This window comes from Camelus bactrianus, chromosome X, assembly GCF_048773025.1.
Source record: "Camelus bactrianus isolate YW-2024 breed Bactrian camel chromosome X, ASM4877302v1, whole genome shotgun sequence".
NCBI classification, from domain to species: Eukaryota; Metazoa; Chordata; class Mammalia; order Artiodactyla; family Camelidae; genus Camelus; species Camelus bactrianus.
The window spans coordinates 105,018,993-105,032,035 of record NC_133575.1 but is presented as its reverse complement, the minus strand read 5'-3'; the positions used below and the strand labels follow the sequence as shown (position 1 = coordinate 105,032,035).

The 13,043-nt window shown below is 38.3% G+C and overlaps 1 protein-coding gene across 2 annotated transcripts in view; it reads right to left on the bottom strand.

Annotated features, from left to right (window-relative positions):
* Positions 1-12,735, bottom strand: part of LOC105067074 (transmembrane 9 superfamily member 2-like) — a 73,279-nt gene extending 60,544 nt beyond the window's left edge. For both annotated transcript variants that reach the window (XM_045514899.2, XM_074359191.1), the window contains exons 1-5: positions 12,539-12,735; positions 9,310-9,377; positions 7,942-8,035; positions 4,912-5,039; positions 4,581-4,710 (exon numbers count right to left, since the gene is read on the bottom strand). In XM_045514899.2, the coding sequence (XP_045370855.1) occupies positions 4,581-4,710; positions 4,912-5,039; positions 7,942-8,035; positions 9,310-9,377; positions 12,539-12,727 (609 nt within the window). In that variant the 5' untranslated portion in view covers positions 12,728-12,735. The remainder of the gene's footprint in view (positions 1-4,580; positions 4,711-4,911; positions 5,040-7,941; positions 8,036-9,309; positions 9,378-12,538) is intronic.
* Between the last annotated feature and the right edge of the window lie 308 nt (positions 12,736-13,043).

The following is a 13,043-nucleotide window of genomic DNA, read 5'->3' as shown; positions in this document are numbered from 1 at the left end:
TTTTCCGACCTTGGACAACAAAGAACATTAAGAGGGTGATCACAGAGAAAAGGAGGTCTCAAGCTTCCTTCCCAGAGAGAATCGCCAGGCTGCGGTGCAGAGAAAGGGTCCCCAGAGCCTTGCGATCTTCCCAAGTTGAGAAGGCAAAGTTCAAAGTCTAGAGACACCAAAGGTGTTAGAGTCCGTGAGGCAGAACCAGAGAGGGAGAGCTGCACAGAGATTTCTGGAGATATGCAAGGGCTCTCTTTCATCAGAGCACTGACCAGTGCACAGGTGTCAGGTGTGCCAGTTACTCATTTATTGCCTCTCATCCCCCAAATTCGTGCTTACTGACCTCTATGAAAATTTTTTGGGCCCCTTAAATATTTTAGTTTTCCTTTGCAAGCTGGCACTGAAGGAAGCTTGTCAGTAGAGGGCGCTGGGTAGACACTGCAAGGAGAAATAGTTTTGTTTTCTGATAGATGGAAGCTCACTCTGCATGCTCTGGTTTCTTCAGCCAGAGCAGACTCTAATGAATGAATGGATCCAGTCACCACAATAAAAGAAACAAAAGACATCAGGTGCAGGGAGAGGCGAGGGATGACTAGGCGGAGCACAGATTTTCAGGGCAGTGAAACTACTCTGTATGATACAATAACAGAGGATACATGTCATTATACATTTATCCAAACCCACAAAATGTACCACACAGAGTGAACCCTAACGTAAACTATGGACTTCGGGAGATAACGGTGTCAGTGGAGGTTCATCAATTGTAATAAATGCACCACATTCCAGTGAGTGATGTGGATAATGGGGGAGGCTACGCAGGTGGGGGGGGGGTAGGTACATGGGAAGTCTCTGTGCCTGCAACTGAATTTTTCTTGGGCCCCCAAACTGCTGAAAATAATAACTCTAGTTTTTTGATGAGACATCATGTGTCTCCTGATGAAAGAACACATCACTACCTTATTTGCCAAAGAGATCAAACCTGAATCTGACCAAGCTGCTGGATCCATCTACCAACATGCAGGAAATCAAGGACAGAGAAAAATGCACCATTGTTAGAACGAATGACACAGGAATGGACAAATAGATATGTGAGAAATCAAATACGGAAAAATGCTAATTGTAGAATCTAGGCCATGGGTATATGAGTGTCCACTATATAATTTATTCGGCTTTTCTGTGTGTTTGAAAATGCTCACCATAAAATATTGAAAAAAGGTATATAAAACGGTCAAGTCTAAACTACAGTGTCTGGGGATGTAGACTTGGGTGACAAAGCTGCAAAAGAAACTCAAGCAACTGATTAGGGTAAAAGTTAGGATAGTGGTCCCTTTAGGGAAGGGAACGGTGTTGTAAATGGGCAGGAAAACATGGTTACCTTCTGGGGTGGCTGGCCAAATTCTATTTCTTGATCTGGTTGGGATTTACAAGCGTGTTCCCCTTATAATAATTCATTAAACTTTGTATCTGTTTAGCGTGGTTTTCTGTATTTGTATCTTACAACAAAAAGTTCTTTTTTTTAAGTCCATATCCTTTGATCCAGCAATTACATGACTTTACTAAGGTCATAATTAGACAAGAGTACACAGATGTTTGTACAATAATAGCTACCTTTTATTGAATGCCTAATGTGTGTCGGACACTGCTCCAAGAACTTCATAAGTATTACCCTGGCTATCTTCACAACAACCTTATGTGCTATGTACTATTCTTACTCCCATTTTACTGATAAGACTCACAGAGGTAAAAGAATGTTCACTGCAACATTATTAACAACAAAAGCTGAAAACAGCTAATTATGATGGAATGGATAAAAAATTATGATCCATCCATACAATGGAATACTATGATACCATTAAAAAGTATAAATGCTTTCTTGTTCTTGTATTCTGTCTCTCTCCGCATATGTGTGTGTGTATACATATATGCACAAAATGAACATGGAAAGAAGTCCATTATAAACTTCTAAGTTAAGACAAAGAAGCAGATTACAGAAACACATATAATCTCACTTAGATAAGAAAATGTATACACATAAAAAGAATCTATTAAAATTGAGGAGGATTGTAGGAAGACTCACTTTATACTCTTTATACCTCTGTGTTTCATGAGGTTTTTATAAATATATATTATTTTTGTAATCATGGTGGTGGTGATTGCACCATGTGAGTGTATTTAATGAATTTTAAAACAAAAACAAACCTTTCTGTGGATCAGACAACCATATTGCCACTTTGATTCTAAGTATCTAATTCAGCAGTTCTCAAACTTGTTTAGTCTCAGGACTCCTACTCTTAAAAATTATAAAGACCCTGAAGCATTTTTGTCTATGTGGGTTATATCTACCCATATTGACCAAGCTAGAACTTAAAATGAGAAAGTTTTAAACACAAGAATACAGAAGCACACATTCCATTAGCCTTCAGAGTGATGACATCATCACACTTCATATAGCTTCTGGAAAATTCCACTGTACACTCATGAAAGAACAAGAGTTAATAAGGCAAATAACATCTTAATATTACTATGAAAAGAGTTTTGACCTAGTAGACTCCCTGAAGAGTTCAGAGAGCCCCAGACTGCACTTTGAAAATAGCTGTTATAATTATTCCCCCCAAAAAGATCAATTACACTATAAACACTGTAAACAACTTTTCCGAAACTTGCCTACAGCTTTAAGTTCACGATGAAAGGGGACGGAGTCTGTGTAAAGGGGGTAAAGAGGAAGACATCGACATCTATCCAAAATAAATATCCTTAAAATAAAAATAAATGAGAAAATTCACAGGACAGAGTTCCTTTATATATAAAAGGGATAATAAAAGGCAACTGCTGGTTTTACTTAACCTTGGTAATCTTAGGTGGCAACCCACAAATGGTGATAAAAGTTACTGCTACTCTGGCCAACTGGGGCCCTTTCATCCTATTGACCCATTTATTCTCCCCAGACTTGATCTTCAAAGTTGTGGTCTTTAACTGGCCGCATAGAAACATTCCATGTAGACTTTCATGAAGAGTATTAAACACAGACTATATTAATCAAAATTTCTCCTATTCATTAACTCTTCTCTTCTGCCACTTTTCCCTTACTTTGAAAGAATTATCAATTAAGCAGTTGTTTGCAGATTTTCCTCTCATATTCCCTATCTCAATGTTTCCCACTGTGAAGAATACATATCCCTGGGGATATATGAGATAAATTTAGGTAGTAGATGAAAAAACAATTTGTACCCTACTTTTTTTTATCTATTTACTTGAAAATAGATGGATAAAATATATAAGTAGTACACCAAACCTGATAGTATAGTTTCTTTTCTAATAAATTTAAGTTAACTACAGATAAATAATAATACAGGTGCCTCAGATATGTCAAAAATCACCAAGGTGGTACATGAATGACTGAAATTCAGGAAGCACTGCCCTCTTCTCTGGAAAGAAACATGAAGAGAACCATCAGTTAGACAACCAAAACAGAAACCTGGCTGTCATCCTCCACACTCTCTCTCCCTTCCCCATCATCCCCGTTGGGGAACCACATCGAATCTGCACATATAAGAGATTATATAAGCAGTGCTGCCCTGGTTGAGCCCGTCCATGCCCATTCAGCCTGTTCGTTAGCCTCCATGGCAGCCCCAAGACACTTTGGTTACCCTCAGGCCCAGTAGGAAACAGTTTGAGAACCACAAGACAGATTTCAAACACAGTATGACTGGAACTTCCAAGCTCAAAAGATCTGAGTTGGAATCCTCCCTCTGCCACTTACTAGATCCTGCCCCTCATCACGTCACTTACTGTCTCTGGGATTGCGTTTCATCAGCTGTTAAACAGCAGTAGTAGATTCTTGCAACACGGCTGTTCTAAGGATTAAATTAGTCACTGTATATAGAATAATATAACTGTTCCTGGCACATCACAGACATTCAATGCTGTTTTCCTTCCCATTGTATACAGGACCCCCTTCTGCCTACCCTGCTTTTGAGCTTCATCTCTAGCTGCACCCCTAAACCCCAAACCTTAAGCCGCAGACATGCTCGATGGCTCAGTCCCCCAATCACAGTATGCTGTTTCAGACTTCCTAGCTCTTGACTGATTTTCCTACTAGAATGCGCCCACACCCATTTATCTGACAAATACTTTTTCATTCCCTACATTGTATCTTCCTGATTTTCCTACTAGAATGCTCCCACACCCATTTATCTGACAAATACTTTTTCATTCCCTACATTGTATCTTCCTGATTTTCCTACTAGAATGCGCCCACACCCATTTATCTGACAAATACTTTTTCATTCCCTACATTGTATCTCCCTTGTTGCTACTTTTTCATTCCCTACATTGTATCTTTCTTGTCACTTAGTCTCCTACCATGTAACATTTTATTGTGTTCATTTGTTTCCACATCTATCTCCCTACTTAAGACTGTGAACTTCTAGAAGACAAGGGACCATGTCTACTTGTCTCAGTATCCCCAACACCTAGCACAAAACCGAGAATATGGCAGGTGTCCCATTAATGTTAAGTGACTACAACTGAAGGCAAATTGTAAATGAAGCAACATTCTTACATTTCTATAGTAAGTTCTCAGTACTTACATTGATAACGCAAGCATCTCTGGCTATACCACTTTTGGTAACAAAACATCCAATCGGAAATCCTGGTGTGCAGTACTTTTCTCTGCCTTCAATATCACGACACCATATCACTGGCATATTATCAATAATCCTAAATATAAATATTTTTAAATAAAATATTTAACAAGCATTTCACATCAAGCCAGACTCACATCATCTTACATGTATTGAAGTCCAAATTTTTAATCAAAGTCAAGTCACAAAAAATTGCCTACAATTTCAAGTGTCTATTAAAACTACTTCTGAAAGGAATTGAAAAATTAAGTCATGTGATTTCAGGTGCCAAGCCTACCAGTGATGCTGATAATTCAGTTGTATTCCTTTCTTCAAAAAATCCAGCTTTTTCTTTTGATCTTCATTGGCTGTGTCATAAGATTTTACACAAACTTTTATACACGTTTCTGTCTTATTAAAAGAAAACTGTCAAGAAAGAAAATTTTAAATATTGATATTTGACCAAATTTTATAGATCAAATGTCACAAAATAAGCACTTTATCTTACAGACAAAACTATTCTTCAGAGACTTCATTATGCCATCATTCTCAACACTATCTCCTAAGTTACAATTCATACCTGAAATGACTACACTAGACACACACACACACACACACACACACACACACACACACACACACTGCTTTCACCACTGAACAGAAGAATTTGCCATCTTCCATATTATATAAGGTGGGATATAAAATCCACTGTAGCTTTCTAAAAACTACCCTGATCTAGAATCCTTCACTTAAAAGCGATTATAAAATTGGTTGTCGTGATGGTTACACAACTCTATGAATATACTAAAAACCAATGAATTGGACACTTACCAGTAGGTGAATTCTTCAGTATGTGAAATATCTCTCAACAAATTTATTATCAAAGAAGTGATAATAAAATGTTTGATATTTTAATATGTAAACCTCTTGTTTACAGGTGATTATCAAGGTAAAGTGTCAGTGTTTTTAATCAGAAAATAATGAGAAAGAACAAACAATGAAAAAAGTCGTATTTAACATCTCATATCCTGCAATCATACAAATATTAACCCCAAAATTCCTTATTGGCAACCAAGTTGAACTGTCATGTTTCTTCAGTCCAAAGGACAGCATTTCTTGAAAAGACGCATTTTTCTGTTAGGACAATGGTACCCCACAAGGGTACTATGCACAACTTTAATCATCAAAAAGTGAGTGTTTGACACACAGACCAACAGAACAAATCAACAGAGACCGAACAAACAGATCTACACAACTACACCCAAGTGATTTTTTTGCAAAGGTGCAAAAGCAAGTCAGTGAAGGAAGAACTGAAATTGTTGAAAAGGTCTTTTCCAGTAAATGGTACTGAAGCATAAATGGATCACAAACTTAAACATATAAAGTCAAATTATAAAACTTTTAAAAGAAATCATAGAAGAAAGTTTTCAGGATCTAAGGTTATGCAAAGCCTTCTTAGACTTGACACCAGAAGCATGATGCATAGAAGGAAAACGTGATTATTGGACCACATAGAAATTTAAAATATTTGCTTAGTGAAAGACCCTATTAAGAAGATGAAAACACAAACTACAGACTCAGAGAAACTATTTGCAAACTACTGTTGCAACAAAGGAATCATAGCTAGAATATAGAAAGAATTCTGAAAAGTAAACAGTAAAAGGACAGTAAATGGACAGCATAAGGGAGCCTTGTTGATGGAACCATGCTGTGTATTGACTGTGGCGGTGGGTACACGAGTCCACACAGGTGATAAAATTGCAGTCTCTTCTCTCTCTCTCTCTCTCACACACACACACACACAAATAAGTGCATGTAAAATAGTGAAATCTGAATAATCTCTGTGCATTGTCCAATGTCGATTCCCTGGTTTTGATACTGTACAATAGTCATGCAAGCTATCACCATTGGGCAAACCTGGGTAAAGGATACATGAGCCCTCCCTGTTCTTTTTTTTTTTTTTTTTTTTTTGTAGCTTCCTAGAAATCTGTAATTATTTCAAAATAAAAAGTTGTAAAACAAGCTAATGCCTGATGGTTTCACAAGTGTAGACATATATTAAAATTGACCAAGTTACACACTTTCAATATGTGTAGTTTATTATACTTCAATTCTACTTTAATGGGGTTGGGAAAAAAGAAAAAAGTTAATGCCTTCATAATCATTACTGCTATGAAAACATCCTTACTCTTTCCTCACATCTACCAAGATATTGAAAGCAGTATTAACAGACACCAAGAGTCCAACTACATCTATTTACATCACCCTACTGAAAATATGCAAGAACAATAAATTTAATGTTTTTTCTTTGCAAAAATGAAACTTGAAAGACGAAACCTTTATGTGAAACCACTAACTACTGCAGATAGCTTAAAGAGCATTTAGAGTCATCTCTCAGTATCAGTGGGGGATTGTTTCCATAACTCCCACGAATACCAAAATCGACAGATGCTGAAGTCCCTCATGTAAAAATGGAGGATAATTTGCATATGACATATACACATCCTCCCCATTCAGTTATAATTCAGGATTAGGGGTCCCTACCCTCCCTGAAGTTGAAAATCCACATATAAGTTGAATCAGGTTCCACATCTGGGGATTCAGCCAACCACAGATCATATATTCAAGAAACTCCAGGTATAAGTAGACCTACGCAGTTCAAACCTGTGTTGTTCAAGGGTCAACTGTACTTCAAATCATCTCTAGATTACTTATAATACTTAATACAATGTAAATGCTATGTAAATAGTTTTAAACACAATGTAACTACTATGTAAATTCAAGTTTTGCTTTTTGGAACTTTCTGGAATTTTTTCCCCAATATTTTCAATTTCTGGTTGGTTGAATATTCAGCAGCAGAACTCTTGGACTTAGAGAGAAAACTGTATTCATGCATTCTTCTGGCAAGGCCAGATTCTACCTCCTTTCCTTTTTCTCTACCTCCTTCTAAAGGAAAGACTCTGGTACAGTTACAGTTGACTCTTGAACAACACAAGTTTGAACTGCCTGGGTCCACTTACATGCAAATTTTATTCAATAAATATACAGTCGGCCCTCTGTATCTGCGGTTTCCACATCCACAGATTCAACCAACCATGGACAGCAGATGGAAAGCTTAATACACAATCTGTGGTTGGTTCAATCTCTGAATGCGGAACCTGCCCATATGGAGGGCTGACTATGGGACTTGAGCATGCGTGGATTTTGGTATCCACAGTGAGTCCTGGAACCAATTCCCCATGGATTCCCCGAGGGACAACTGTATAAGCAGTCAGTTTTGAGAAGATTCATTTTAAAATAAGATTTAAAATAAGATCAGCTGAACAACCTTATAAGGAGATGATGTGATTTGTCCTCCAAATAGTACTTGTCCAAGATTTTCAGAAGGGCTTTTCTTTCCGGAGTCTTGACAGAAGTCAAAGCTAAAAAAAGAGAGGTTCAATAAGGTTAAAAAAAAATCAAAGAAATCAGTCCTTGTAATTTATCTAGCCTCTCCACCATTAATGGTATATGATTCTAAAAATAAGACCCAGAATGTGCCTAATTATGATTTATAAACTTCATTATATGTTTCTTTTTAAATTGTTTACCCTCTGATAATTATGAATTCATTATTTAAAATGCTCATGGAACTGCTCTTGACTTTTGTAATGTAGTAGGTAATCACAATCTTAAAAAGAAACCAACAATATTGTCAGAGTTAAACTTCAAATTACATATAAGGACAAACAAGCAAACAATGGCTTAAAGTCTGTGCTGATTCTAACCTGAAACATTTAGAAACTGTAATATTAGCTCTGATAAAAGAGAAACTTAAAAAACAAAATCCTCCCCTACCCAAACACATTCCCACATACTCACAAATCAAATGGTTACTAGCTGAGAAGAATTACAATTACCTTGAAGTAACTTTGTATGCAAAATGGCTTAAGTAGAGATAAAATAAATGGTAGGCCTCTGTAATATTTTAAATACTCATACTAGCACCCTACGTTTACATCTGGTATTTTAATGAAAATCAGACTTGATTTTATTTCTGCTTAATTAGTAGAAATAAAGTAATATCAAAGGGAACTAAAATAATTTTTTCTAAGAAGTACATCATTTGTTGTTATTCTCAAATGATTGATCATACTTCATCTTGATTATGTAATAAGGACTCACTACTAAACTAAGCACCTTCATCCATTAAAACTCTTAGTATAGGGGGAGTGGATAACTCAAGTGATAGAGTGCATGCTTAGCATGCATGAGGTCCTGGGTTCAATTCCCAGTAACTCCTCTAAAAATAAAGAAAGAAATAAGCATTACCTCCACCAACAACAAAGAAATAAAAGTTTTTTTTAAAAACCTTAGTATAAACCTACCTATTCAAGGTTTTAGAAATAAAATACAACTTTGCAAAGATTTTTTTTTAAGTTCAAAGTGTAGTAAATTTATAATTTGCCTTTCATAGGAAGAAAAATCAAGTATGGCAACTTCTTAATTTTTTAAGCATTTGTGTCACATCTAGATCTCTCTATTCTGATCATTTTTTCCTGTTACCTCTATTACAAAATTATCACCACACTTCTTAATACGTCCAGGGCTTTCATTCACTAGCTTTAAAAACTTAAGGCACATTTTAGCACAATTATGTCAAGTTATCACAATGATATCAGTTACACTAGATATAATTATAATACTTATAACTTACGTATTATGTTCATAAGGTAGCACAGATTCCACTGAATCCAACCTATTTACAAATAGTGCTACAGATGACTAGAGAAGGAAAAAAAATTCATTAATAATACAAAGTAAAATAAGGTAGCACTTGCAAAATATATAATGAAGTAACTGAAAGGCAATTGGGTCCATTGCTCCCATCAATTTATAACTGTATAGTTAAAAATTTATAACTTAGCACAGTGTTATTAATTTATAACAGTACAGTTATAAATTTTAACATAGTATTGTTATAAATTCATAACATTTCATTTATCTAGCATCATCAGGGTCTCTGAACGCATACATTTTTCAGACACCTCAGCCATTCTTAACCTTTTTTAATTATAGAATCCCTTGAGAATATGATGAAAGCTATGGTCCCTCCCCCCAGAAAAGCACACATATTCACCAATTCTCTGTTCAGTTTTAAGAGGTTTCAGAGGGCTCCTAGGGTCCATGGAATTCAGGTTAAGAACTTGAAATAATTGAAGCTATCTGCATAAGTGTTTTTCTTGCATTATTTTAACCATTTTTATAAGAAGTACTCTAAAATACACTTCACTGTTTCCCATCTTAAACAGAACATGATGATCACAATTTAACCTTCCTTGATGACTCAGGGTCATTCTGAACATCAATCATTGCACGTACTTTGACTCTGTGACATCTTCAGTATCAAATGAGATAAGAAGAGCTATTTGCCCCAAAACTGAATGCAGAAAGATAACTACTCATACCCCTGCTACCCACACCCCCTCACCCCTACCAATGAACATAAACTGGTTTGTAAATATTTTGTGTCTCATTATTTTTGGCTGTCAACTGTCATTATGCTTCCTCGCTTTTCTTCTCTACCCACCTCCCAAATCTACTATAGGTCAAGCCCTCAATTTGTGGAATAATTACCCAGATTTGTTTAAAACTATCTCAAAAAGATCATAAAAAAGAATGAAATTTTGCCATTTGCAACAATATGGTTGGACCTGGAGGATATTATGCTTAGTAAAATGATTTAGACAGAGAAAGACAAATACTGTATGATTTCACTTACATGTGGAATCTAAAAAATAAAACAAATGAATAAATGTAACAAAACAGAAACAGAGTCACAGATATGGAGGACAAACTAGTGGTTCCTAGAGGGGAGAGAGAAGGGGAAAGGACAAGATAGGAGTACAGGATTAAGAGATACAAACTACTATGTGTAAAATAAATAAGCTGCAAGGATGTAATGTACAGCACAGGGAATATAGACAATATTTTATAATAACTATACATGGAGTATAAACTGTAAAAATATTGAATCACTATGCTGCACACCTGCAACTAATATAATATTTCCGTATTTCAATTTAAAATATTTGAACCATACTTCAATTAAAAAAAAAAAAAGATGTCAAAGACTGCCTGAGAGCATGAACATTATGACACCTATTCTGGCTCTTCACAGGATGTCTTTGCTTACTTCCCTGGATCTCAGCTGTGCTCTTGACAATTCATCAGATAGGATTTTTTAAATCATTAAAACAGCAGAACTTGGGTAAGCCCTTTATTCTTTTTGAAAATTCCATACACGAATTTTTAAAAAATTGAGCATCTGCTATCATCTTTACCATATGGTTAGATTTTTTCTTAAAAGAAGAGGATGTAGAGAACTATCATGTTTGGAAACATACAAATAACCTAATAAAAGCAATGCAAATTACAAACACAACACACAATTTTTCATCTACCAGGTTGACAAAGATCTAAAAATTTGATGGCATGTTTTCGTCAAGCTGTGGAGGAACAGACACTCTAACACACTGCTGGTGGGAGTGTAAATTAATACATAGAGAGCAATTTGGTATTCAAAATTAAGTGTCACTTCTTAGTTACCTGTTTGTTAAGATGATGGCTCAAAACACCACTATCAATACTTCTCACAGGAAAAAGCAAGCTGCCGGTTTTAAGAGCAACTGTGCTGCACCTAGAACTGGCCTTTAAAAACCCCAACTTTCAAGTTGGCTAAGTCTATAGTCAAACCACACCCAGCGCTTGTTCTCAACTCTATAGTGCCTTTGTGGTGCTTTCTACCAGAACACCTCCACACACTTGATTAGGCAACTTGGAGTCAGAAAATAAGCCTTACTACTCATTAATATCCTTTGAATTGAATTACTTGCAAAAAAAAAAACAAAACTTTCTTGGGAGTGAGTTTACAGTTACAAAAACAAGGATGGCAAGGAAGGGAGTGAAGAAGTTATTGGGGGTTGGTGGACAGGCGCAAGAGGAATTGGGCCAGAAATCTCTGGCTAAAAAAAACCGATGATGGTAATAGCTGCCGTTTATTGAAAACTTACCATATGCCAGGTGATTTTTGTCAGTGCTTTTCATACGGTGTCTTATTTTATTCTCACAAATCTGAGAGGTAAGTAGTATTAACTTGCTGTTTGTGGAATGGATCCAGGGGGAACCAAAGTGAATTAACAGAATTAAAGTGGTAAAAGTGTGAGACCACCACGGGAGTGAAGGGTGACAGAAACATGGTGGGGATGTATCTTAAAATGACCTTATTAGTGTGCGAGTCTTGAAAGGCAGATTGTAAACGTGGGACAACAGGGAGGGGAAAGAGGGAAGAGGTGGAGGATACTGAGTGGGAGAGGAAGCAGCCCCGAGGGGGGGCGGGGGAGGGGCTATGATGGAGGAGGAGCTAAGAAAGAGGTGGAAGACCGGCCAATAGGGAGAGGGGAGAGAGAGGAGCCGAGAGGAGGGGGAGGAGCTGAGAGGGAGTTGGCGGAACCGAGCAGGGGCGGAAAGGAGAGGAACCTAGATGAGGGAAGAGGCTGGGGCCGAGAGGGAGGGCGGAGCCGAGAGGAAAAAGGGGAAGGGAGGGGGCGGAGCTAAGAGAGAAGCCGAGACAGCGGAAAAGGAGCGGAGAGAAAAGGATAAAAGCAGAAGCTGAGAGGGGGAGGAGGAGGAGCTGAGAGGAGAGTTAGAGGAACCGAGAAGGGGGAGAGCCGAGAGGGAGAGGGAGAGGGAGAGGATCAGGGGAAAAGGTCCGGATTGGCCAAGTGAGAGGCTCAGAGATTGAGACCCTGAGACACCCCCACAGAGGGGGCTTTGGCTTTCCGGGTCAGAGTCACAGAGTTCCCAACACTGGTCTGCCCCGGTGTGTCCCATACTCCAACCCGAAGCCTTCCTCTCACATCTCACTTCCTCCCTCAAGTCCTCACCTTGCAGGTAGGAGTCTCTCGGTCTGCCTCGCAGAAGTTGACCGGAGCCAACCCGGGGAGGTAAAAAGGCGCGCAGCGAGCGGCCTGAAGCCCCAGGAGCAGCCCCAGCCCCAGCAGCCACCAGAGCCCTGGGAGGGCGGGCCAGAGGCGCCAGAGGTTGGTTCCCAGGTAGGAACCACGAGAACTCATTTTAAGAGCCGGTTCAGAGCTTGGGGACACACACCATGGGTGATATCGGAACCAATAGAGGGGAGAATCGGAAATGATAAGGAAAAACCGTGAACAGGAAAGAGCTGAGACCCGCTGGTGGGACTAGAACTCTAAGGAAGGCCACTTGTTGGGGCGAGACACTGACTTGGAACCCGGTTGCTAGGAGGCCCAGCCGGGTTTGTGAGCGCGGGCAGTACGCATGCGCGCGGGTCCTCGCCGCGCCTTCCACCCCCACTTCTCCTTCCCCCCTCCCCCTCCCAGCACCCCGAGCCCCGCACTTTCCCGCGGTTCAGGC